Source organism: Ovis aries, chromosome 13, assembly GCF_016772045.2.
Source record: "Ovis aries strain OAR_USU_Benz2616 breed Rambouillet chromosome 13, ARS-UI_Ramb_v3.0, whole genome shotgun sequence".
Taxonomy (NCBI): Eukaryota; Metazoa; Chordata; class Mammalia; order Artiodactyla; family Bovidae; genus Ovis; species Ovis aries.
The window spans coordinates 66222591-66250157 of NC_056066.1; the positions used below are offsets into that span (position 1 = coordinate 66222591).

At 48.3% G+C, this 27567-nt stretch overlaps 1 protein-coding gene across 2 annotated transcripts; it reads left to right on the forward strand.

Moving 5' to 3' along the window:
* The first annotated feature begins 207 nt into the window (after positions 1–207).
* Positions 208–24836, forward strand: MANBAL (mannosidase beta like). 2 transcript variants are annotated; one of them, XM_012189168.4, is made up of 3 exons: positions 208–255; positions 8800–9008; positions 23973–24836. In XM_012189168.4, exons 2-3 carry the CDS (start codon positions 8859–8861, stop codon positions 24078–24080), a joined length of 258 nt encoding a protein of 85 aa, XP_012044558.1. In that variant the 5' UTR covers positions 208–255; positions 8800–8858; the 3' UTR covers positions 24081–24836. The 2 variants fall into 2 exon arrangements, with proteins under 2 accessions (XP_012044558.1, XP_042086300.1); XM_042230366.1 differs by having other exon boundaries at positions 8803–9008.
* Positions 24837–27567: the final 2731 nt, after the last annotated feature.

Consider the following 27567-nt stretch of genomic DNA (forward strand, 5'->3'; position numbering starts at 1 on the left):
GCTGAAATGGGCTGTGATACAGCGCCTTAGAGAATCGAGGGAGCCTGGCTTTCATTTCTGCAGGCCTCTCTCTCCAGCTCCAAACCACAGCGTTGGGACAAAAGACCAACAAAGCCCAGCAGCCTGGATCCGCCAACCCTAGCAACGCTGAGGGGAGGAACCGAGCCAGCTGGTTGCTCAGGAGCGTCACTTCCGGGCCCCAAGGTCGCAAGAAACCACTTCCGGGGGGCGCGGCGCGGCGCGGCGGCGCGCGAGGTGAGTACCGGAGGTCCTGTGGTCGGTTCGGGCTTCGGGGCGGGGCTTAGTCGCCGAGGCTGTGGTACAGAAGCGAGGATTAGGCTCCGGCGCCGCTGCCCCTGTCCCGGCGGCGCTGTTATGTTGGCCTGGGGACCGCTCCGTGTTTGGCGCAAATAACTTCCTGGGTCGCTTGTTCGGAAGTTACTTGCAGAGGGGAGTTTGACTCCCAGGGAGGCGGAGGGCCTTAGTTTGCTTGTGTCCAGCGCCTTAGCTCTGAGCTGGGACGAGACCCGGTGCTCCTCACAGTTGTGACCTGGCCTTTCTTCCCAAGGGCGGAGCATTTGGAGGAGCCAGAGCTCCTGAGTCAGTCTGGCTGGGGTTCGAATCCTTAGTGTACCGTATTACTCGGTAACTGTAGGCGAGCTCTGGTTGCTTCTCTGGTTCTCAGTTTTCTCCTCTGTAAAATGGGTGCATAGAGTTGATTGGAGGATTAAATGAGAAGGTGAATGCAAAAGGGTTAGTAAGTGTACAATGCGTGTTTGCTGATTTTTTTTTTCTTTTTGAGAGAAGTGAGAAATGAATCTGTGAAACCACACTTTTTCTTGTGGCAACCACACTTGCCACATCAGAATGACATTTTACAGGACATCTGCCTGTCTTTTTCAGCCAGCTTTTACTGCTCTGGGAGATGGCTTATCTTTGCATAGGACAAAATTCGAATTCAGTTTTGAGCAGTTCTTGGGAATTTGTTGTAATGGGAGGGGTCTGGGTAAACAGCCCAGGGTAGTAATTCCTGACACTGATTTTCTATTACCCATTCTGTTCCAGTTGCAGTCTCAGAGCAGAATTTTAAAATCATTTCATAGGAAGCCAAGGATACCCTACCAAGATACTTGGAATCTGGGTTTTTCTGTTAAACAAGACTTAGTTTCTGTTTGCTAAGTGTGGACATCTATACATGTCTGAAGGGTTATTTATTTTGAAATGACTTTTTTCCAATAAACTTAATTTTAGAATAATTTTAGGTTTTCAGAATTACTGTGAGGATACTACAGTGAGTTTCCATATGTCCCCCCTACAATTTTCCCTATTAACATTTTACATTAGTGTAATATTTATGTCACAATTAATGAACCAGTACTGGTAACTAACTAAAGTCCATGTGTTCTTCAGATTTGCTCAGTTTTCTCTTTGCTCAGTCCTTTTTTCTGTTCCAGGATCCCACAGTACGCTTAGTCGTGTCTTCTTAGGTTTCTAGGACTGTGGTAGCTTCTCAGAATTTTCTTGTAGATACACTTGACAGTTTTGAGTATTACTGGTCAGATATCTTATAAAATGACTCTCGTTTGGGATTTGTCTGATGTTTTTCTTGTAATGACGTTGGAGTTACAGGTTTGGGGGAGGAAGATCCCGGAGGTAAAGTGCCATTCTCATCATCTCACAGGGTATATACTATCCTGTGTGTACCTCACACCGTCACAGTAGGGTACATATCTTCAGTATACGTCATCACTGTTGGTGTTAACCCAGATCACTAGCTTGAAGTAGTCAAGTTCTTCCACTGTGAAGTTAACTCTCCTTCCACCACTTTTCCACCTTGTACTCCTGGAAGGAAGTTATGCACAGCCCATCCTTAAGGAGTGTGGAATTACACTTTACACTTTAAGACAGATTATTTACATAAATTATTTTAAATTCTCCTTGGGAAGTTTGTTTGCTTATTAAATAATATCAGTATGGCTGTGAATAATTCTTTTCATACTTTGAATTATTTGTTTTGCTGTGCAGATTGTTCTGGCTTTGGCCATCGAAGTGGGTCTTATATCCCTTTAACATACCCTGATCAATGTGTTTTGTTTTTTTGAACAGTTTCTTACTTTCTGTTACAGGCTCATCTTATATATTTCCTGCTTCAGTCCTAGAGTTAACCATTTCTCTAAGGAGCCCCTGGTTCATTTTATTGGAGAATCATAATAGACACCAAGGTCTGGGTGCTAGGTGTGCTTATTGCTACTGTTTGGGATGCCCATGTTTCTAGGCCCTCTCAGTAAATGTGTAGCAAGAGATGTATGTGTGTAGACTAGCCTCTCCCCCGCCCCTCTTTATATATATATATATATATATATATATATATATATATAGAGAGAGAGAGAGAGAGAGAGAGAGAGAGAGGGAGAGAGAGCGCGCTGTCTGTATCTGTAATAATCTAAATATGAGTTTTACTGATGTCCACAACACTTAGCCATCCAGGTGGACCATCTAGCCTACTCTGGCTTATCTATAACCTTCTACTCCCAACTGTAACAGACCTGGCTTCCACCGTCTGCCATCCATTTACTTACTTGTGCAATTCCAGTGTATGTGTATAGTCTCAAAATTGTTAACCTGTATCCCATGTGGAAAACATCGGTGCATGTACAGTTTCTCTGGCTTTTAGTCTTCTCAATTCCGTCTATTTCCACAGTTACTGAGGTCAGCACCTCATTCCCCCTACCCCTTCCGTGAAATTACGTGATCCATTTGTAATATATTTCGACTCACAATGTCACATTCTACATTCCATCCTGGATACCTAAATGATTAAAAAAAAAAAATTGTGTACATTAAAGTTTACTCTCTGTGCTGTAAAGTTCTGTGGGTTTTGACAAATACTTTCTGTCTCATATTCACCATTACAGTATCATACAGAGTAATTTCACCTTCAGGTCTCATTGTTAATTTCTCTCTTTTAGATTTCATCCCGGAAATCCTGTTGGCTCTCTCTTTAAAATGTATCTATAACATGAGAATTTACCGCCTCCACTACTGCCTGGTGCAAATGTGTCTTCTTGACTAAAAGTTGTTGTTTAGTCGCTAAGTCGTGTCCGACTCTTCTGCGACTCCATGGACTGTAGCCTACCAGGCTTCTCTGTCTGTGGGATTTCCTAGGCTAGCATACTGGAGTGGATTGCCATTTCCTTCTCCAGCAGATCTTCCCTACTCAAGGACTGAACCCGGGACTCCTGCATTGCAGGTAAAGGACTCAGTTCTTTACCACCGAGCCATCTGGGAAGCCCTTGGACTAGTATAGTAGCCTCTTAACTGGTCTCCCTATTTCAGATTCTTGTCCCCCTGCGATCTGTTCTCAATACAGCAGCCACAGGGACCCTTTAAAAATGAGTCAGATAATGTTGTTTCTTTGCTAAGAACCTTCCAGTGGCTCCCCTTTGACCCAGAGTCCTACTGGCCTTACACAGCTGCTCACTTTATGCTCCTCTGATCATAAAGTTCATTTCTGCCTCAGACCTTATCCCTTGCTCTTCTCCGTCTTGGGGTACCTAACAGATGTTGAAATAGCTTGTTCTTTTGCTTTCTTCTTTGCCTCTGCTGAAATGTCGCCTTCTCAGGGTGGCCTTTCCCTGACCACCTCATATAAAATAGCACCCCATACCTCGCTCTCTATATTTTCTCATACTACTCACTGTCAACATGACATTATATCTTTATGTGTTTGGGTGCCTCTGATTATATGGAAACTCCATGGCAGAGACTCAGTAACTCTGTGTTCAGTGAGTGAATGTCTCAGACCACTGGTGTCTGACATTGACGGATGAGCCTCAAGGGGTCTGATGACCTTTTGACATTATTTTCCATGTTCGATAATAAATGAGTCTGTGTGTGTGTGTTAGTGGCTCAGTCGTGTCCGACTCTCTGCGACCCCATGGACTGTAGCCCACCAGGCTCCTTTGTCCATGGGATTCTCCAGGCAAGAATACTGGAGTGGGTTGCCATTTCCTTCTCCAAAATGGGTCTGTACTTTTTATTAAATTCCAGTGGGGGTACAAGTTTCCCCATGTGTTAAAAACAAACAAACAAACAAACAACTTTGCTCTTAAGCAAGTCGGGAGCACCACAGGGTTAGAGACATAGCAGGATGTTCAGCTTTGCCCTGATTCAGTGGGTGAGCCTATATAAGCCCCATGCTTCTCAGCTCCCACTCCTTGTTAAATGAGGCTGCTCTTTAAAGATGGGAAACAAGCATAGGTTTGATCAGTTACCAGGTATTTGTGTCAGTCCCTGGAACAAACTCAAAATGGACCCTGGGTCCCAGCTACCTCAGGAACGTATAGTGGAACAATAAGAACATTAGACAGTGTGGTATTTCTCAAACAATAAGAAATGAATTTTGACCCAGAACATGCATGCTGGAATGTAGATTGATATAACTGAAAAAAAAAAAAGCTTCAAGATATAATGCTCACCCTGACTAATCTGATATTGTCCATTGTACTGGTTAATAAAATTTAAAAGTGCCAGCGGCAGCCCCCTTAATGGTTTCCATGGCTCACTAATGGGTCAAAACCTGCAGTTTGAGAACCATTGACCCCCAGGTAAGTTTCAGTCTTACCCACCAGCCAGTTTGAATCCTGACTTTGCTACTTGTCAGCCAAGTAATCCATGGGTAGGCCGCATAACCTCTTTGAGCCTCGGTTTCCTCATCCTCATTAGTAATACCCCCTGTCCATAATGGTTATGAATTGAATGAGTTAGACTGTAAAGGACTGCTCATCTGGCAAACGGTCTGCTGTGACAGTGGAGGGGGTGGGGGAGCAGAGCTCGTCGCGGAGTCTGAGAGCTAAAAGCCTCTTCATTGGGAGCCGAAGGATGAGTAGCACTCTTGTGACTTCTGTGGTCAGGAAAGGAAAACCCAGAAATCCAAGCAAGCAGGCGAGGAAGTAAAGCACGGGTGCAGAGAAAACTAGACGGGAGTTCTAAAGCAGACACGATGTATAGAGCATTTTATATTTCTAGAACTTTACTCGGAGAAGGCAATGGCAACCTACTCCAGTACTCTTGCCTGGCAGATCCCGTGGACAGAGGAGCCTGGTAGGCTACAGCCATCCTCTGGTTATACTTGTGCTGTCCAGTCTGGGAGTCCTCTAACCACGTGTGATGATTTATAAATTAATTGAAGTTAAAATGAAAAATTCAGTTCCTCAGTCCTCCTTTAAGTGCTTACTAGCCACATGTGGCTACCATATTGGAGAGCAGAAGTATAGAACATTTCAGTCATTGCAGAAAGTTCTCCTGGGCAACATTTCATTAGACTCTATAAAAGTTTTATGAAGAGAGCAGATAGGGCATGGATTTTTCTTTTAGATTATATTAATTTTTTCAATAAGATTCTCCCCTGAATTAAAACGTATGGCCCCTTCACTTTTAATAGCAACTGTTTACATATTCTTATGGCCTCTTTTGATCTTTAGCCAGTGAAATCACAATTTATACATGGTTGCAGTGATAGTGTTTATGTAATTGTTTTCTTTTTTCATGTAATATAAATTTGCAAAGACTTTCCGCTGGCCAGATATGCAACATCTGTATTTGCTATTTAAGCCAAGGGGCAATATGCCATGATGTACCGTAATTGGGTTAACGGCTTCTTTATTGTTGGACACTTGAGTTGCTTCCTGGTTTTCAGTATTATGAATAGCACTGCCATGAACTCTTTTGTACCTGAAGCCTTTTTCTTTTGAATTGTTTCCTTACTGTAAATTCTAGGAAGTGAGTTACTCAGTCTAAGGATATAATAATCACTTTTATGACTCTTGCTAGGTATTGCCTAATTGCTATTTAAAAAAAAACCCTAAATGCATTATAGCTTTGAATGCATTATTGTTGTCTGGCTCCTGAGAACATCAAGTCTCTAGATTGGTCCAAAGTGTAGCTAATTGGCAATAGAAGCAGAGTCTGTGCCCCTAGCCTGACTCTTGGCCCCATGTTTTTATTGTATTGGAAATATTCTTAACAAGGTTGCTGTTAGTAACACTAATAAATCTAAATATTGATAAGCCCCATAGGCTGTGTTACAGCCTTAAAGGTAAAGTTTAGGGCCAAGGACATTTTAAAAAAGTGTGTATGAGGTGTAACTGAAGAAATGAGAGAACTTCTTCATGGCTTGCTATACACACGGCATGAGGATGCAGTGCCCTGCCTGGCTGTACGTTTCCTCTAGCGAAGCTGTTCTTGCAGCAGCCTTGGAATTCACTTCAGAGCCAGTGTCTGAGCCACTACAAACAATCTGCCGAGGGTCTGAGCGTCATACCTTGTATTTGACCAAAAATGGTATTCCTGGGCTTGAGGCTCCACCTGATTCACCACCCTGGGATCCAGATGATGTTGGGTTCTTTCCAGAAGTCAGATCTTTTCTGGGAGGATAAGATCTGCCAGCTCTGAGGGTTTGGGGGCGGGGGAGTGAACCTCAGACTTTGAAAACCATTCCCAAGGGAGACAGGAGTGATGTGAAACAATGGCCACCTTGTCGGCACAGGCGCGTGACCTTCCTAAAAGACTGGGTTAAAAGGTAGACCATGTGTATTTGCATAAGCCCCCAGTCTATTCACTTCAAAGACCATTTTTGTCATCCTTCAGTCACTCCGGCGTTCATGCTGGAAAAATGTTGCAGAGCAATGAAGTGTCAGAGCCAAAGTGGAGGAAGCTTTTCGGGCAAACGCAGAGCCATACACAGGGGTATAATGCAGGCCACGTGTTTAATTTAGTTTTCTAGTAGCCATGTTTAAAAAGTAAGAAATAGGTACAGTTTTTTGTGTGTGGTAAAGTATCCATAGCATAAAATGTATCGTTTTAACCACTTCTAAGTGTACAGTGTTAACCATCACCACTATTTCCAGAACTATTTCATGATGCCAGACTGTAACTCTGCACCCATTAAACAGTAACCATTACTCCATTCCCCCTCCTCAGGTCCCTATAACCTTGTACTCTGGTTTCTGTCTCTGTGAGTGTGCCTTGCCTAGGTACCTAGCAAGTGGGATCATACAGTATTGTCCTTTTGCGTCTGGCTTACTTCCCTTACAGTGTTTTCACGATTCATTCATGTAGGAGCATGTGTCAGAACTTTATTCATCTCAGTATTAATAGCTGAGTAAACATATGTGTGGGTGTATATGTATAATATACCACATTTCGTTTATCAGCTCATCTGTTGGTTGATACATGGTTATTTCTATCTTCTCACTATTGTGTATAGTGTAGCTGTGAACGTTGGTGTACAAGTATCTGAATCCATGCTTTCAGTTCTATTGGGTATATATACTTAGGAGTGGAATTGCTGGATCATATGATAATTTTAGGTTTGTTTTTTAGAATCTGCCAAACTGGTTTCCAGTTTGTCTTTCACTCTCTTGATAATGCCCTTTGATGCACAAAAATCTTCAATTCTGATGAAGTCGAGTTTAGTTTTTCTTTTGTTGCCGGTGGTTTGGCATCTATGAAGTCATTGCCAAATCCAATGTCATAAAGATTCCTCCTGTGTTTTCTTCAATAAGTTTAATAGTTTTAGCTCTTAAGTTTAGTTCTTTGAAACATCTTGGGTTAACTTCCGTTCATTCTTCTGCATGTGGATATCTAGTTTTCCTAGCACTGTTTGTTAACAAAACTGTCCTTCCCCAAAGCGGTCAGAGTGGGAGAGGGCATTCTTGGCAGAGTATGCAATTTGGGTAAAGGCCCAGGATTTGAAAGAGCTCAGTGCTCTTGGAGAATTACAGGCAGGTCTTTCAGCTTGACCAGGGTGTTAGGAGTTGGGGGGTCTGGTGAAAGGAGGGTCTGGAGAGGTGGATTGAGACTGAACCCGCCACCGCTGACCACCACTGCCCCTGTCGTCCGTGTCCCCCGCATCTCTTATTTGGATTACTGATAGTAGCCTCCTCCTGGGTCTCCCCATGTCCACTCTTGCCCCTCTTAAAATGTTTAAGTCAGATCATGTCACTTTTCTGCTCAAAACCCTTCTGTGGCTTACATTTGACTTCATAAAATCAGAGTGTCAGGGTGCTTCCAGGTCAGTCCCTCTCCTCTCTATCTTACCGCCTCCTTCTCCCTCCTGCACTCGTCTCTGGCCATTGTGGACTCATATCCCTGACCCGGGGCCTCTACACTTGCTTTTCTCTCTGCTTGGGCTGCACTTCCCAGAGATGCCGCCCTGCCTCACTCTCACGCTTCCCGTCTCCGCCACATCGTTCCTGTCTTGTCTGCAGAGAGGACTTTCCTGTCACTCTGTACAAAATAAAATGTTGCCCTTCTGAAGCCTTTTTTTCAAAACAGTGACCACTAGCTGGCATGTTCCATCTGGATGAGTTCTTTGTCTTCCTCTGTCCTTTTGTCCTTAGAGGTCGGCCTCGAGAGAAGAGAAGACTGTTTTGCTCAGCCTTCAGTGCTTGGTGTTCAATAAGTATTTGTTGAGTGAATGACTGGATGTATGAGTGAACAAGTAAAGAAAACCTGAAACAGAGCAGACCTTCAGCAAATATATGTTGATTTGAGATTTTTGTTGAAGTGTTCGCATTTATTTATTTTCTGTAACTTCATATTTGGAAAAGATTTAAAACATACAAGAAAATTGAAAGAATAGTTTGGTGGCTCTCCGCATATCCTCCATTTAGATTCAAGAGCTGTTAACATTTCACCACAGTTGCTTTACATATTCTTGCATGTATGTGGGCGTGTTTGTGTAAGTGGAACCGTTTAAACATCACTGGAAACGTGACATTAACTCTTTGAATTTAGAAGTTGGCTCTGGAGAGCGGTGAGTCGGAGGGGACCTCAGGCAGCAGGCAGCTGGGGCCATGGCTTCCGACCTGGACTTCTCCCCTCCCGAGGTGCCTGAGCCCACGTTCCTGGAGAACCTGCTGCGGTATGGACTCTTCCTGGGGGCCATCTTCCAGCTTATCTGCGTGCTGGCCATCATCATTCCAGTTCCCAAGTCCCATGAGGCGGTGAGTCCTTTTCCGTGAGCCTCGGCTCCTCAGGCTGGGTTCTGACTTCACAGACTTCACAGCCATGAAGACTAGCAGGGATTATGCGGGGCTTGATTGATTTAAAGTGTCTCCAAATTCCCACCTGGTGACACTGGGCCACGTGGTTCATACCTTATTTGTTTGCATGTGTGTGAAACAGATTTTTATTTAGTACCTACTTATTATGTGTCAGACTCTGCTGAAAGATGTGCTGTCTGCCCTCAAGGAACTTCTAGTCTTTGGGAGAAGGGCAGATATGAAACAAATACACATGTTTCCCTGTGAAGTACAGGGTACTGAGAAGGTGTGTAACGGGGAGGACCTGAACTTACAGTCCTCCCTCAGGCAGAAGGAACTGCATGTGTAAGGACCCAAGGAATGAAGGAATGGGCTCACACCTGAACGCAGGTGACTGGCCAGAGCACAGAGGGGACGTAATGGGAGGCACAGCCAGAAGAGCGGGGGTGGGGGCCCACGGGCTTTAAAGACGAGAGTGGTGTAGTCAGATTGACTGTCTCGTTACTTCGGCTTTTGTTCATTTGGTCTGTTTATTCTGTAGCTCTACAGCCTCCTTCCTCCACCCTACCTTCACTTTTCTCGTGACATTGATTTGTTGGAGAAGGTAGGTCGTCATCCACCACATCCAGGATTTGGCTGATTGCTTCTGCGTGGTGTCATTGACATGTTCAACTTGTCCTTCGTATTTTCTGTCAATGAGAAATGCAGTCTAGAGGCTTGATTCAGTTCAGTTATTTAGTGAGATCCAGTTATTTAGCGAGAACACCTCATAGCTAGTGCTGTGAGTGTCTTGTTCTTTGAAATCAACAGGCACTTAGTGTCTGTTTGTCATATAGAGATTCTAAGATATCTGTGGGTTCAGGTGGTTATAGCTGATCCCTCTGTTATAAAATCTTCATCCCTCTTTCACCTAAATGGTTTTAGCATCCATTGATCATTACTTAGAGCCATTCTTTCCTTCTGCATTTTATTAGCTGGAATTCTTCAGTGAAGAAGATCTTTCCGTCATGCCTATATAATTAGTCTGAAATGCTGTCCATAGTAAAAGGCAGGATAAATGCTTGATTCTTTCCCTCTATTAGTTTTCAGAGTTGTGAGTTTGGACTCTAGCAACCTCCAATCTTGACCAATAAAGCTTTGATTTTCAATGGGAACCCCATCCAGTTATGTGAAAGACTGTCTACCAAGGGAACCCATTAGAGACTCATTGCCTAGGGTTTTACTGGGGACATATCACATAAGCACTCTCTGCCTAACACAAACCAAAATTCCAGACTTCCAACAGGAAGGCAGGTTTTCAGCATAAACCATATTATTTCCACAGACAGGTTAGGCATAGTGAGCCATTCTTTTCAGTTCTGGGAATTGTGGGAACCACCCGAAATCCATTTTCCCAAATGTCAGCCAAGGGCCAGCTTTGCAAGTTGGGTTTTCTAAGGACAGCAGTTTACTTGTTTTTTTTTAATGTAAGCTTTGTTCAGCACACCTGAAACATACTTCTTATAGCTTTCAAATAACTATGTTATTTTTCTCTATTAACAGTAAGATTTAGAATGAAATTCATGATTTCTTTGTTTCTTTCTGGGCCCCAAAATATGTCCCAGTAGGGGTGTATATATATATTCAGAGGACTGTGTTTAGAAGCCTTTTCTTCACATTGGTATACTCCCACCATGACATAACATTGATTTGCTTCATTTTGTTTTTTTACTTTTAGAGGTTTTTTTCCTTTTGATTTAGTTTAAAAATTATGTAACACTTTTATATTACAAACTTTCCCAAAGTCAAAACTGTGTAACAGGATGCAGTTACAGAAATTTCCTTGAATCTGTGTATCTCCCACCCTTTCCCCTTCCTCCCCTGGTAGGCACCCATTTTTATTTGATTCATCCCCCTTTTGTTTCTTTTTTTCTGAAGATGTATGCAAATGGGTATGTGTGTGTGATATTTCTTTCTTTATTCATTTATTTTCTCCCTTTGATGTACAAACGATGCTAAACACAGTTTTACGTGTTTCCTTATTTAACAGTATATTCTGGAGATTATCTGTCTGGGGAAGGAGCATGCTGGGTTCAGTTTTTAACAAAGGCCTTTAAAATGTCCAGGTGATTACATCAAGTAGGCAGTTGTATCTACTGGTCTGTATGAGGAGGAGGGTCTGTCTTTGCGACCCCATGGACAGTAGCCTGCACCAAGCTCCTCCATCCATGGGATTTTCTAGGCAAGAGTACTGGAGTGGGTTGCCGTTCCCTTCTCCAGGGAATCTTCCTGACCTGGGGATTGAACCCATGTCTCCCGCATTGTAGATAGACACTTTACCGTCTGAGCCACCAGGGAAGTCCCTTCACTTCATTTCACTTCAAGATATAATTACGGAGAAGGCAATGGCAACCCACTCCAGTACTCTTGCCTGGAAAATCCCACGGACGGAGGAGCCTGGTAGGCTGCGGTCCATGGGGTTGTTAGGAGTCGGACAGGACTGAGCGGCTTCACTTTCATGCATTGGAGAAGGAAATGGCAACCCACTCCGGTATTCTTGCCTGGAGAGTCCCAGGGACGGAGGAGCCTGGTGGGCTGCTGTCTATGGGGTCGCACAGAGTTGGACACGACTGAAGCGACTTAGCAGCAAGATGTAATTAAAGCTGTGAGAGAGGATGAGGTCTCTTAGGAGGGGATGTGGAGCAGAGGCAGGAGCTAGATGGGCCTGTGGGTAAACAGCTTGTTTCTCCCCTCTGGACAGCTACTCCAAAACAGCAGGAGAGAGAAGGGCTGAGCCTGCCCAGATAAGAGATAAAAGACCGCATATTTCTCATTCTCAAAGTCAAGGAGACCTTCTCAGCTACACACGCCCAGAAAGGCTCCTTGGAGATAACGAGAAGAGATGTCAGCTTGTAGTAAGTGATGTCAGCTTACCCAAAGGCCCCTTCGCTAGAATCCATCTTGGCCAAGAGATGTGTGGGCACACATGGAAGGGCCCTGAAATATAATGATGCCAAGTACAGACTCAGAACCAAGCAAAGTAAGATTATTGGCTGAAGGAAAACCTGGAAGAAATGCCCCATAAAAGTGATTATAATAAAACCACCATGAGGGTGAAATTCTCTGAGCCCACCTGTGTGTCTGTCCATACTTGCTCTTTTTCCTCCTAATAAACACTTTACTTGTTTCACTTTCAGTCTTCCCAGCACCATTTATTGAAGACATTGTCTTTTCACCACTATATATTCTTGTCTCTTCCGTTGTAAATTAATTGACCATAAGAGCATGGGTTTATTTCTGAGCTCTGTTCTGTTCCATTGATCTGTGTGTCATTACAGTACTGATTTGATTACTGTAGCTTTATATAGTCTGAAGTCAGAGTGCATAATTCCTCCAGCTCTGTTCTTCTTTCTCAAGGTTGTTTTGGCTATTTGGGGTCTTATGTGTTGCCATACAAGTTTTAAAATTATTTGCTCTAGTTCTGTGAAAAATGCCCTTGGTATTTTGACAGGATTTCATTGATTCTGTAGATTGCCTTGGCTAGTATGGTCATTTTAACAATGTTGATTGTTCCAGTCCAAGAGCATGGGGTTTCTTTTCATCAGTTTGTGTCATCTTCCATCCCTTTTGTCAGCGTCTTATAGTTTTCCAAGTACAGGTCTTTTACCTCCTTAGGTATTAATAGGTTTATTCTTAGGTACTTTATTCTTTTTGACATGGTGGTAAATGGGATTGTTTCCTTAACTGCTCTTTCTGATAGTTCATTGTTGATGTATAGAAATACAACAGATTTCTATGTCACTGATGAGCTCTTGCAGATTTCTGGTGGCCTCTTTAGGATTTTCTGTGTATGGTAGACAGACAGTATCATCTGCAGACAGGGAAATTTTAGTTCTTTTCTAATTTGGATTCCTTTTATTTCTTTTTCTTATCCGATTGCTGTGGCTAGGACTTCCAGTGTTGTGTTGGATTAAAGTGGTGAGAGGAGGCATCCTTGTCTTTTTCTTGATCTTGGAGGAAATGCTTTCAGCTTTTCACCATTGAGTATGGCATTAGCTGTGTGCTTGTCATGTATGGCCTTGATTATAGTGAAGTATGTCCTCTCTGTGCCTACTTCCTGGAAAGTTTTTATCATGAATGAATGTTGAATTTTGTCAAAAGCTTTTTCTGCATCTATTGGGTTTCTGCTCATATGGTTTTTATTCTTCAGTTTGTTAATATGGTATATCATGTTGATTGATTTGTGGATTTTGAAAAATCCTTGCCTCTCTGGGATAATCTCTCTTAATCATGGTGTATGAACCTTTTAATATACTGTTGGATTTGGTTTGCTGATACTTTGTTGAGGATTTTTGCATCACTGTGTTCATCAGTGACATTACATTTTAATTTTCTCTATTTGTGATATCTTTGATTTTGGTATCAGCAGCCTCATCTTTTTTTAAAATTAGAACATAATTGCTTTACCATGTTGTGTTAGTTTGGGCTGTGCAGCATTGTGCACCAGCCATACGTACACGTGTGTCCGCTCCCCGTTGCGCCTCCCTCCCCTCCATCTCACCCCTCTAGATCATCACAGAGCACGGGGCCGAGCTCCTGCTGCAGCAGCTCCCCACCAGCTCTGCTTCACTCATGGGAGTGTGTGTATGTCCAGCCACTCTCTCAGTCCATCCCACCACCTCCCCTCCCTCTCCTCCCCACATACACAAGTCCATTCTCTGTGTCAGCGTCTCTATTCCTGTCCTGCAGATAGGTTCATCAGTACCATTTTTCCAGATTATGTATATATGCCTTAATATATGGTATTTTTCTTTCTCTTTCTGACTTCCTTTACTCTGTAACAACCTCATGTTTAAAAATACACATGTGGTACAAAACATCTCACTTTCTTTTAAGTTTAGGGGAGTAAGGAACACAAATGAATTGTCTTTGTAACAGAAGGTTCCTGTGTTACATTTTTTGTTTGTTTGTTTTTTGGTTTTTCAGTGGATCAGTAGCAAAAAATATAGTACCATTATTTTAACTTTTTATTAATGTGTCATGCCCGAAAATGGTCCTCAGTTACGCAGGGATTCCATTGCTGGCTTTGCTCTGCATGCCTCCATAAGGCAGGCTTTTCCCAAACTCTTAAGTAACTGGAAAGGAAACACCAAATTCTATGTGTATAAACAGCTTTACGAAGAGAGAATGAGTGCTAAGACTGTGGTTAGAGATTGTGCTCAGCTGCTAGCTGTGACTGGAATTTGGATAGGAAGGGAAAAAGAAAGGGGTTTTAACTTGGGGCTGGGGCGCTCTTGTGGAGGAAACGAGCCTGTGGGAGTGGGGACAGCTGTGGGGACTCTAGGCAGCTTGAGAGCAGGAGTGAAGTACCTGGAAGCAGAAGGTGACAAGGGGGTGGGAGGGGATGGACGAGGGGTGGGGCCCCAGAGAGCAGGCTTGCTCTCTCAGCCACATTGCCTGGGGGAAAATCATGCCTCTTGCTTAGCCTATAGAAGCAAGGTTTATTAGTGGCTTTTTGGGTCAGAAGATAATATTTTTGGCTCTAGATGATGGGAAAGGCTTTGAAAGGCAAAAGAATGTCTTTCCTGTTGTTCTAGTAAGCCGATTTTCTGCAACTAGTTTATGACTTCAGTATTTCAATACTTAGCAGATTATTTGAAAGCTCTTTTGGGGGTAATCAGGGAAGGAAAAAAGGAACACAGAGAAATGCTTCCCACCCCACCCCCTTTCTTTTCTATAGTAGGAGCGAGAACTAATTTGTAAAATTAAAACCAAAGCCCCTAGAATCCTAAGCCAGATGAGAACGTTTTCTCATTGATACCTCATTAAACTAAGACCCGAGAAAACAAACATTTGTTTGAGCCTGCTTGAGGCCTGGGCCACATTTAATCCAAGCATTTTCTGGTAGGCCAGGTTCTAAAATCTAAGAAGGTAGATCCTTGTACCGTTTCTGTCAGTTCCAGAATGCAGCTGTGTTTCACCTCTCATGCTCAGTCTGATTGTTTGTATCGCGGCCATGGTGGAAAGGATTCTGGGGCTGCTTTTAGGCTTCAGAGTAAAGAAATTATTTGTTGATGTCTGCCTTAAGCAAGGGACTGGCGAGCGTTATCATGAATTGCCTTTCCTTGGTCTGATCTGTGATTCTCTATCTGGCTGTTTCCACCTGGGGAATTTTCAAAGGCCTTGGCTGCACCCATGGAGATTCTGGTTCTGATTCTTGTTCTCTGAAGCCTTGGATCAGAAGTTTCCTCAAGTGCCCAGGTGATTCTGTTATGCAGCCACTGGTCCTTAGACTGCTTCCCTGAAGCACAAACCAATCTGGGGCACAGGAGGTGTTCAGTTCTGTGTGTGTCAAGTTTGTAATAACAGACGACATCCAAGTGGGAAGGGAAAAGCTGGTAAGAAGTGGGGGATGGAGACCTGGGGATTCTTTTAACCAACATAGTATTCTCAAAACCCTAAGAATGAGTTGCTAAGCCTTTCCAGGGAAATGAAGATTCAGGGAAGGCCTGGACTTGAGGCATGCCTGGCTTGCTTGAGGCAGTTTTTGTGCAGTGTAGAGATACTGAAAAGATATGGGTGGTCTCCCGGAGCAGGGATGCAACTGGGCCTCTGGAAGGCGTGGGACCCCATCGCTCACATCCCCTCTGCTCCCCTCCTGTGCGCCTCCTGTCTCTCAGTCTCTCACTTCCCTTGCCCTCCTTCCTCTGCTTGCTGTCCCTGTGATAAGATAAAACATGGCCACTAACAGATTCCCAAGTTTGCATCTTTCACCTGCAGCCTCTGGAGGCTGCCTTCCTGCTTGGTCCCAGTTCCAGAATCCCCGGAGAAGGAGCTGTGCCTGGGACCCGGCTTGGGACCGCTGTGGCCAGTGTGGGGTAGGGGAGCATCCTGCGGTGTGACCTCTGAGGGGGAGTGGGAAGTTGGTTCCCAAGGGAGCAGGAGTGCCATGCAGACAAAACTGGGGTCTCCGTTCCTTCACTCTCTTGGAGACGGACAGACTAATGGCCAGAGGACTAGAAGACTGGTCTCGCTGCAAACCCCTGTGTGTTTCGAGGAGGACACCGAGACTGGGCTGAGTGACGGAGGGAAGGCTGCTCCACCTGACGAGGACATACTCAGAGCCCTCCTTCAGAGCTGGGTTTCAGTAGGACTAAATTCTTAGCAGAGTTCTGGATCCCTAGGGCGCCCCTAGATAAAGACTGCAGAAGCCTGTGCACTTCCCGCAGTTCTGTGCAAAAACGTGATGCTTCCATGCCTCGTCACATTTTCTGGGAAGATAGCCTATCGCTTTTCTCCAAGTGGAGAGCAGTAGTTTGAACGAGGTGGGAGCCATGTTCCAGGAATGAAGGAGTAGGTAACGAGGAAGTGAAGGTCGGGAGTCCTCTCCGTGTTCCCCACAGCCTACCCGAGCATCCTCCCCAAGCCTCTCTTGGATCCGTTTCTGCCCAGAATGTTGATCCTGTCCCTCCTGGGCAAGCAGGTATTGACTTTTTGTTCAGGGACTCATGTCGTAGGTGGTAGTAGTCCATCTGCTAGTCGCAAACTCTCCTGGCAGTTTCAGTGCTGACTCTTCTCAGGCCTTCGTGTGCTTCTGTTGCATGTGCCTAGCCAGCCGCCAGCCCCTCGGCGGGTGCCTTCACTCCCACCGTGCCATCTTTGCGGGCTTGCCTCAGTCTCTTCTGTTAATGGGGACTCTTTCAGTTGAAAACTCAGAAACTCAACTCCAGCAGTTTCCTTAGAGGCTGTAGGGGACTCTGTAGGTGGCCCAGTGGCTCAGACTCCTCGCTCCCAATGTAGGGAGCTTGGGAAGATCCCACACGTGGCAACAAAGGTCCCCATGCCATCATTAAGACCCGGTAGAGCCAAATAAATAAGTAAAAAAGTTTTTGAGGAGGATAGAAAGAGACTGTATTGGCTTTTAGAACTGGGAATTTCAAGGCACAGCTGGATCCAGAAGCTGAAAGGTCATCAGGGCTCCCTTTGTCTCTCCATCTCCTGCCTTCCCGCCAGTGTTGGCTTCATTCTTAGGGCCTTGCCACACATCAGCAGAATAGCTGCAGCAGCCCCAGTCTGTGTCCTTATTGCCTATGCTTGATAAGCAAAGAAAGCCATTTCTCTGCCTCTGCTCGCTTTCCCGATCTCATGGAAGGCCTCTGCCTGGCCCTGGCCTGGCCACGTATCTGTACTTTGCCTCATAGGTGGGAAGGGGCATTGGGTACCATTTCTGGCCAGGCCATGTTTAACTGGCCATGGCTGTGGTCACAGTCACTGAGAGCCCCCCAGAATCACATAGGGCAAGGAAAGAGCATGGCCTTGATGGCAGCGGGGAGGCGGGGGTGGCAAACAAAGACAACTGGTGCCCAGCACTGTGATCCAGGGGAGGAGAGCTCACCAGAATTGATGGTAGGAGTGGCATTCCATGCAATGCCCACGTAGACTTCACTGTCAACCAGGAAGCCCCGAGATGGATGGAGCCTTCCTTTGATAGTGGCGCCATGGCCTGGAAGTTCCCATTGGGATATCCAGCATGGAGGTCTTGATTTGATTCGATTTTGTTATCTTGGCCATGCTGTGTAGCAAACTGGATCTTAGTTACTCAGCCAGGGATCGAACCCATGCCCCCACCATCAGAAGCTCAAAGTCTTAACCACTGGACTCCCAGGGAAGTCCCAGGTCTTGATTTTAAACTCAGCCCCCGATTGCCAGTGAAGGCTGCCGTAGTAAATGATTAACTTGGGCAAGGTATATACCTATTCTCAGCACCTCAGGAGGTAGTCTCACAGAACCACCTCTGCAGTTCTGCCCTGTGTTTTTTTAAGCTTGGGGTCGGGGGTTGCAGTTGAATTGGGCAGCAGGGTGTTTTTTACTTAATGAGCTGTTCTCGAGAGATTGCCACGCAGTGGGTAGGGCAAAGGTCTAAACACGGTCTTGAGATGCTCACCAACTCATGGCAGAGACGGCCGGACGTGCATGAAGCCACAGACCAGCTGGTGGGCGGGGCTGCAGGGGTGCTGAATCGTGTCTGGGGTAAGCTGCATGGGCCATTCTCGCTAATCATAGCTCTCCTCGCCTGCCAAGCGCGTCCTGGACTCTGTCTCTGTTCGCCTGTGGAACTCACATGAACAGCTTCCCCTGCTTGATTTCAGCTGGTCCTGTCCTCCGCTCAAGGCCAGTGCTAGTCCCAGCCTGCAAGGTGTCCCAGCTGCCACCTTGCCCAGGGCCTCAGGCAAGAGCGCACAGCAGGGCAGGCTGGAGCTTCAGCCCCAGTGCCTTCCCCTCTTCGAGCCTGTGCCCTGAGCTAGAAAAGGAGGGCATTCACGCCCGACCCATGTAGTTCTTTTTTTTATATATAATTTTTTTTAAGATTAGAGTATAAGTGCTTTACAATGTTGTGTTCCTCTGTACAGAAAGTCAGTCAGCCATACGTATACATATATCCCCTCTTTTTGGATTTCCTTCCTATTTAGGTCACCATAGCGCACTGAGTGGGATTCCCTGGTGGCTCAGACAGTAAAGAATCCGCCTGCAATGCAGGAGACTTGGGTTCAGTCCTTGGGCGGGGAAGATCTAGAGGAGGGCACAGCCACCCACTCCAGTATTCTTGCCTGGAGAATCCCACGGACAGAGGAGCCTGGCAGGCTGCAGCCATGGGGTCGCAAAGAGTCAGACACCACTGAGAGACTAAGCACAGCACAGAGCATTGAGAAGAGTTCCCTGAGCTATACAGTAGGTTCTCATTAGGTAGCGATTTTATACGTGATCGTGTATGTATGTCTGTCCCACACCGTCCTTGAGGATCGGGTGAGATAAGACCCATGGGGCTGCCTATGCACAGCACAGGGTCTCCTTTGGCCAGGATCATTTCAGAGGAGAGAAGAGCTTCAGCCTTTGTAGAATGACATTTTGTCCTGATTTATTGGACTCAGTCCACCCTGAACTGTATAATGGAAATTATAAAAATTCTGTGTGCTCTCCCTGCTGGAAGAGATTGGATGCACTGTGGCACAGATTCGATTATTTGAAGCTGATGAATAGCAGCAATTTCCTGGCCTCATAAGTGGCTGTGGAGCTGCTTCATTATTGATGAGGCCTGTGTCACGGAGGATGCCTCCGCAGACCCAGGAACTCCCTGGGTGGAGGGGTTCTTTCACTCCCTAACGTGAGATTGTGGGGGGAAACTTGCTGCAGAGGAGGCGCGACTGAAAGGTGGGGCTGTCGTGTTCGGAGTCTGCCGTCTGCCTGGCTTGTACCAGCAACGCGCATTTGAAGAGAAATGAAAAGTCAGCCATTTATTCGGAGTCATTCTTGCCAGCTAAGAATTTGGAACTTGCTCTGTGTGGCTAGAACCCCCAGCAGCCGAATCACGTGTGTAACAGCTGCCTTCGTTCCCTCCCCCTTTCGGGGAGGGGGCTCTTCCCCACTGGCTGAGTCGCTAAGTCTTGGTGAGGCCTGTAAAATGGGGCGCCCAGGAATGGGCTCACCAGGGTGATGGGAGGCTCAGCGGTTGGTGTTTGTGAGGCAGTCACGTGGCACACATCAGGAAGTGCGCCTCGTCTTGGTTCCCCTGTGCTGCCTGACCCAGAACCCGAGTGCACTGGGCGCAGACGGATGGGTTATGGGTGCCGAGCACCTGTGCAGAGCGGGAAAGACACAGCGCATCTGGGAGTTATTGGCTGGCTGGTCGCCCAGAAGTGACAGAGTGGGCTGCGTGAGGGGGCGTGCCCGGGGACAGGGCCAAAGCTGCAGTTGGAACAGCTCTGGAGGCCACTCGGGGGTTCTTGGAATCTGCCTTATACGTAGAGGGAACCAGAAACATGTTTAAAACAGATAACAGGCTGGTCAGGATGGTTGTTTTAGGAGAACAGACTGAAAGCAGTGTGGCGGATGGTGAGGAAAACCTTGGGGTGGGCAGGCAGGAGACCGGGGCGTTGGGGTGGGTGGTGCAGGGGTCGTCTGAGCCGGCTCAGTAGTGTGTCCAGAGGGGACCGGGCAGAGCTGAGAGCTCTGTGGAAAGCCGAATGGACTGGCTATGGTGACAGATTGGATGTGGGGGCACGCAGGGAATGGCGAGAACTCAGAAATGGCTCAGTGGTTTGTAGCTTGGGAGATTGGGAGCGTGACAGTGCTAGAACCTGAGTTGGAGAAGAGAGGAGGAGGCCTGGGGTGAGAGGAGACAGACAAGGCGCTCGGATGACTCGAGGACTGTGTCCACGCACCTGTGGAGAGCTGTTCTCAACCGTGGGAGCAAAGCCTGACTCGAGGAGCGCTAAACCGCTTTCCTGACTCCTGCTGCAAGCAGGGGGTCCTGAGCCCCCCATCGGCAGGGTCCTGAACAACCTGTTTTTGTCAGTCCACCGTCACCCGTGCTTCCAGATTCGGCTAAACAGAAAGTAGATTCACAGTTCACTCCGATTCTTGATCTCCATCAGCCCAAGGCCCCTAGGAAACCTGAAAGAGGCTATATACCATACATCTTAGGTTCCTCCTGGCCTTGCTGCTTACCAGCGGAGGCAGGTCACATAACCTCTCTGAATGTCTCTTTAAAATGGGGCACGTTACGGCATTTTGTGAGGGAAAAATAAGACATGTCCAGACCGCAGAACACGGAGCCTGGCATGTTGTAAATATTAGCAGCTGTGTGGCTCTTACTGTTGCTGTTCTTATTGATGGCTGTGTCTAGATGTTGACTTAGGGTGCATATATTGGGTTTAAAAATCTGCTGTGTCCTCTGTCCCTATGCAGAAAGTGAGGCTTAGTCCTTCTAAATTAATTTATTTACATTATTTTTTGGCTGTGGTGGGCTTCACTGCTGTGTGCGAGCTTTCTTTAGTTGTGGTGAGCAGGGCCTGCTCTTCGTTTTGGGCTTCCCTCGTCGCGGAGCACAGGCTCTAGGGCGTGTGGGCTTCAGTAGTTGTAGGTGCACAGGCTTCGTTCCTTTACCGCACGTGGGATCTTCCCGAAGGAGGGATTGAACCCACGTCCCCTGCGTTGGCAGGCGGATTCTTACCGCCTGAGCCACTCAGGGAAGCCCCAGATCTAGTCTTAAGTGCTGTATTTTCATGATGATAAAGCAAGAGAGAAGTTCCCATGGTTATGGGAGATCTTTTGTGTTCTTTGATTTCATTCATTCTTTCAGGAGCAGTTGAAGCCATCTAAGGGGCTCACAGGCTAGGAGGGGAGACCCTCATGAGCACTGCGTTGTTGAGGTTCCTGGGTGCCTGGGGCGTCGGCGGAGGAGAGCATGCACCTGCGGAAGAAGAGTGGAGGGAGAAGGCTAGGAGGGAGCAGCAGTGTGTTCCTGGGGGCCAAACCGTGGGGGGAGCTTTGCTGGGCGGCCAAGGAGAGAGAGGTGCTCCTCTTGCTTAGGGCTAAGCAGTGGAAGCCCTGGGGCCTGGCCTGGTGGTGGGGGATGGAGGAGAGGCTGGAGAGATGGCCTCCTTAGCTGCCATCCCAGGACATAAGACTGTGGGTGATGGAAGCCACTGAAAGGTTTAAGGTGGAAAGGATCTGCATTTTAGAAAAATTCTTTTGGCAGGTACACAAGTCATGGCATAAAGAATTAGGGCCTTTGATGCTCAAGACGGTGGCCGAGTCAAGGTGGAGGAGGTCAAGTCAGGAAGATTTGGTGACTGTTGGACGGAGGGGAGCAAAGGGACAGAGGAGTCGCTGGGACTCTGGTTGTTCTGCCTACGGGAGGGGGTGGGTGGAGGAGGAAGGCCAGGCTGGCTGCAGAGGGGCCATGCTCTGTCTGCGGCACTTGAGCTGGAGGTGCCTGGGAAGTGCCCGTTCCACTCTGGGCCAGGAGAGAGATCTGGGAGGTGACAGACAGGATGAGGCGCCAGAGAGAAGGTCTGTGGAGTAAAGGAAGCACGAGAGATGACAGCTGGGTGTCCTCGTCTCTGGGTTCTGAACCGGCCCCACTAAAATCAGAGGAGACCCCAGCTTTGAACTGAGAGTGGGGCTCCATCCCTGGAGATTCTGGCAGGCCTGGCAAGTCCCTTGTGCAGAAACCTTTTTGTTTAATCAGATCTTGTTTGCTCAGGCACGCAGGGACTGACTGGTTTCCACTGGCCACACAGGTACTGGACTGGGGGCTGTTTCCGGTTCCCAAAGTCTCCAGAGGTGCTGTGCTTGTGAAGTTGGCCTTAAACCATGGCCCTCCTGCTGGCTCTGGAGCTGCCAGCCTGTGCACTTGACAGTGTCTCCTCTGAGGTTTTGTTCTCTTTGTGTTTTTAATGGGGTAGCTTCCCCCCCCCCCCCCGCCCCTTTTCTTCTTCCTTCCTTCTTCCCTTCCACCCTCCCTCCTTCTCTTTCATAAACAACATCACTGCAAGGGGACTGGTTGAGCTCAATCAGAGCTCTGGCCAGCCAGGGCCCTGCCCCCTGGTTATCTAGGGAGGATCACCCATGGGTGCTTGGAACTGGGCTGGGCCTTTACGCCTGGTTTCCCTGCTGGCAGGCGAGCAGGGTGGAAAGCTAGTGAAGGCTGATAAGAAGGAGCTGGCGCACCTTTGGACTGGGCTTAGGTGGGGACCGCCTGTCTGCAGCCCCAGTACAGCCTCTTCTGTCTGAGGGAAGCTCGAGGCTGGGGCCAGAAGCTGACAGTGAGCAGAGAAGGACCAAGAGTGAAGCGAGCTGGGAGCTGGCCAGTTAGACACGAAGAAATGCTCTTCTAGAAACACCGTGCTCCCTCCTTGTCTTCTGAGTCCGCTTTTTGTTCTCCCATTTTTAAACAAAAGGACGCAAGTACTGAAAACGTTTCTTTACTGCAGTGCTGGGGCCCGTGGAGTGGCGGGAGCCAGGGCAGGGGCGGGCACCACTGCATAAAGGGACAGCCACTGCTCAGCCCATTTCTTCCATGAGGCCGGTGTCACCGGATGTTTAAAGTTTTCAAGAAAAGCAAGGACTCCACGTTGAATGGGAAATCTCCCAACTGGCTCGAATCCCTAAAAATAAACACTGCAGGCCAAGTGAGGTCTGCCTCTGGGCCTGACCAGGCCTGCGGACCGTGGCTCGTGTTCTCTGTGCTATATGGGAACTCTAGCATCCTTCCTGGCTGAGTTTATCACCAGGGAGGAGGAGACTCCCGACAGGACAGGGCCCACTCCAGAGTCTCCTCTGACATGAGCCTGTGAGGCTGGGGCAGGCCAGTTCCCCTCCCTAGAGTCCACTTTCTTTATCAGCCCCGTGAAGGCCAGGGCTGGCTTTGTGGTTTTAAACCTTTTTTCAGCAGCAGAACCTTTGTTTAAACCAGATCTCACAGGGAACAAATCACAGTGTACATGACAGATGAAAACCAGAGCTGCCCCGGACGTAGGGAGAGTCTGGAGTTGTGCCCTGAGGCTGCCCTCTGCCCTTTCCCACAGGGCACCCCTGCCAGGCGCCGCAGAACCTTGAAGCGGCTGTGCTCTCCACCCTTCCCTGTCCCCGCCTCTGCGGCTTGAATGGGAGGAGGGGTGGCAGGGCCGGAAGGAGGGCAAGCCGCCCAAAGTCTGCCCACCGCCGCCTCCCCAGCCGCACTCTGCCCGGGCCCTACTCACTGTGCCCCACGGCCCCCGGGTGCATTGGTGTTTCCTGGGTTCTCCCCGAGCACATCAGCCCTGCAAGGTGCGTGCCACTGTTTCCATCCCTGAGGTGGTTGCGCCGAGATGCGGAAAGGGGAAGGGAGTTGCCCACAGGTCACTTGGCTGGAACTGGGGGAGCCTCGGTGCCCCCCAGGCCTATGAGACTTCAAAGGCCGCCCCTCCCCTTGGGCCTCCTCCCTTATCCTTCACCTGCTCCCAGGGGACAGTCCCGGAACACACGGCTCCCAGGTCCCTGTGGTGATGGTTTGATCCCTGGTTTCTCTGCTTCCATTTGCAGAGTCCTTTCAGACATGGTCCCATTTTGCTGGTGTCAGGCTTGATTTGTCTAAGCGGGACTCTCCTCTTTCTCGCCACACAGGAGGCAGAACCATCTGAGCCCCGAAGTGCAGAGGTGACGAGGAAACCCAAGGCCACTGCTCCTTCTGCAAACAAGAGACCCAAGAAGGAGGCCAAGAAGAAGCGGTAGAAGAGGCGGCCTGCGCAGCCTGGCACGAGGGCCTTAAGGGCAGCCCTCCTGGGGCACAAGCTTTCAGGTGGCTGGGATGCCCTGTGGCCACAGAGATCTGGACCATCATGACAGTGCCCAGGCCCCAGGGTGCAGACCAGCACTTCTTCTTCCTTCCGCCTACCTGAGGGGTTCCGGCCAAGGGGGCTGAAATACCCTGTGAACAGAGACTGTCCTGGAAGCCTCTTGAAAAGTTGGGTCACCTCACAGAGTTCCATTTTCTCAGTCCCCGTGTCGCCCACCTTGTGGGTTTACACTGCGCTTTAGAGTTCTTACCTACTGCCACAAGCACCACGCTCTGCCATTATCCATACCCTGCAGATCAGATCCCCTGCTAATCAGTCACCTTTGTCTCTGCTTGTGCAGAGGGAGCCAGGCCAGGCCTCCCCTGTTTGTTTAGGTCAAGGCGCCAAGGCCATTAGCACAGTGGTCCCACTGGTGCAGCAACCAGGCCTTAAAGAGGCCTGGTCCTCCTCCAGCCGATGGAAGGGATTTGGCTTGGATGAGTGTGTATTCTTGAGCCCAGACTTCCTGAACATCTCACATAGGGGGTAAGGGCAGGGACTTGTCAGTTGCAGACGAACCTCTCTCCAGCCCATCACAGCACATTGAGGGTGTAGCTTTTTGCTTCTGTCTGTATCCCTTCCTCTCCCTCCAGTTCCTTCAACCCCTAACCACAGTCATTTGGGGAAGTAAAGGTCAATGAATGGCCCTGCACGCTGAGCCTCCTGTGTGTTGTCTGTGCTGAGGGGGAGCCTGGTCCCTGCCCTGGAGGGTAAGGCAGGGCACACCCCTGGAGAAGAAGGTGGCCTGAGTGGGGTCTGGTCAGAGCAGATCTGGGATGAGTTTCAGGACGGGTCCAGCCAACTGCTTCATGTAGCCCTTAGTCACTGTCACTGGAAACGCTATGAACATCCACATGTGTGTTAGAGTTTCCGTGGGCCAGGTCCCACTCCGTCCCCAGATCCGGCTGCCTGAGGAGGACATCACTTATCTTCAGAGTGGCTTGAGGAGAACCCACTCAGAGGCCTCACGTGGCCTGGGGTGGGTCACACAGTTCTAGTCACGTGCCCTGAATCAGCCACCAGGGAGAAGCCTTGACTGTGGTACCTCCGAATGCCCGGCTGGTTTACAGTTTGCCAAACATTCTCCCAAAGGTCACAGCTGAGGAGGAGGAGCTTAAGGGATGAGCGCACGTCCTCTCCCTTTCTGAGATGGGAGACTGAAGTCCCAATGACTTGTGAGTGCCAGGACTTGAACTTGGACCCAATCCTTGGCCCCTTTCCTGATATTTAACAGCCCTTCAGTGAGTGTCAGCAGGTGGGTGCTGTGATGGCTAGTCTGCCGCGAGGGCCCAGGAGGATCCCAGCACCCCAAGTTTCAGGGGACGGAAGTGTCTGCACGACCAAGCACTGGACACAGCCACGTCCCAGGGGAAGGGGCTTCTGCTGAGTGTGTTCTCAGACGTTTCCTGAGGGTCTGACACCTCACGCCACGCTAGGCTGGGGGATGCCCAAACGAAGCTTCCGAGAAGCCCATTGGGAGACTGAGACGTGTACACAGGCTGAGTGTGGAGAGCTGTCCAGTGGGGAGCAGTGGGAGCTGGGTGGGGGCCCCCAGCTCAGCTGTGGGGGGCAGCACAGCCACGTGGCAGAGGGGAATAACTGAGCTGAGTCTTAAAAGCCCAACTGGAGCTGAGACCAGAGGGAAATGATGCTGGGAGAGCAGGGCTCAGACCTCTCGAGCAGATCCGTCCAGCTGCCTGGAGGGGAGACAGCTCTGGAATCGCAGGGCTGCCTCGGTAGGTCCAGCTCCCATAAACTGTCTCCCGTAGAGGCTGTTTGCCAGAGAACAGTCCTCTGCTCCACCATCCTTGCTCCGCACTCACTTTGGACAGTGTTGGTGGGATTTGGCACTCTTGAGGCTTGCAGGACCCCACCCTGGCCTGGTTTTCTTCCTGCGTCACTGGTTCCTCCTCAGCAAAGCGACCCAGGTCTCAGTCCTTGATGGCTCTGCCTGCACTTCCTGGGAGATCTCATCCAGGCTCATGGCTTTAAATTCCAACATGCCGATATCTTGCCAACAGATCCCTCCAGACCCCTTGCCCAAACTCCAGACTCATAAATCTGACTTTCTACTTAGGTATCTCCCTCTGGATACCCAACAGGCATCTCAAAAGTCCTGACACCAGCAGCCCCAGGCCTGGCTTTTTGTGGTCTTCCCATCTTGGAGAGCGTCTCAATCCTTTCAGTTGTTGATCTGTGACTCCCCTCTTTCCGTGACACCTCACTTTTGATTCTTAAGTGGTTCCTTGCAACTTGACCTTCAAAATCCAGATTTAGACCCATCTCACTGCTTCCCTCTACTGCCATGGTCCAGCTGGCATCATCTCATGGATGTTGCAGCCACCTGCAATATCCCGCAGACTCTCCAATAGAGGGTCTGTTCTCGACAGCAGCCAGAAGCATCCTGTTAAAACCCATAAGGTCATGTCCCTCACCCGCTCCCAGCTTATTTGGGTAAAGGTCACAGTCCTCGCTGGGACGCAGAAGGATCTGCAAGAGCCATTGAAGCTTCTTCCCCTCGCTGACCTCAAAGACCACTCCCCTCTTGCCCACTCCCCTCCATCTTCACCGGTCTCCATCTTCCTCAGACATGCCTGGCAAGCCCTGCCTCAGGGCCTTTGCACTTGCTCTTCTCTAGATACTATGCCTCATATGGTAGAACGGCTCCCTTGAAGATGTCCCCATCCTAATCCCTAGGACCTGTGACTATGTCACCTTACATGGCAAAAAGGACTTTGCAGGTGTGATTAAGGATTTTGAAATGGGGAGAGTATTTTGGATTATCCAGGTGGGCCCAATATAATCACAAGGGTCTTTATGTGTATGTGTATATATATATCTATATGTACACACATACATGTGTATGTGTATACATATGTATACATATATACATACCTGTATATATACATGTGTGTGTATATACACATATGTAAATTTTCATTTATTTTCGGCTGTGCTGGGCCTTCACTGCAGTGCTCAGGCTTTCTCCAGCTGCAGCGAGTGGGTCTGCACTTCCCTGCTGCTCAGGCTTTCTCCAGCTGCAGCGAGTGGGGTGCACTTCCTGCTGCTCAGGCTTTCTCCAGCTGCAGTGAGTGGGGTGCACTTCCCTGCTGCTCAGGCTTTCTCCAGCTGCAGCGAGTGGGTCTGCACTTCCTGCTGCTCAGGCTTTCTCCAGCTGCAGCAAGTGGGGTCTGCACTTCCCTGCTGCTCAGGCTTCCCGCTACTGTGGCTTCTCTTGTGGAGCACAGGCTCTAGGTGCCTGGGCTTCGGCAGCTGTGGCTCTTGGGCTCTAGAGCACAGGCCCAGTAGTTGTGTCACATGGGCTTAATTGCTCCACAGCACGTGGGATCTTCCTGCATCAGGGATCGAGCTGTGTCTCCTGC

What these genes read in the sequence shown, in the direction of transcription:
- MANBAL (XM_012189168.4), top strand. Translation starts at nt 8,859, where the DNA reads ATGGCTTCCGACCTGGACTTCTCCCCTCCCGAGGTGCCTGAGCCCACG. An exon ending in TTCCCAAGTCCCATGAGGCG is followed by an intron (nt 9,009 to 23,972) that starts GTGAGTCCTTTT and finishes CTCGCCACACAG; the next exon opens with GAGGCAGAACCATCTGAGCC.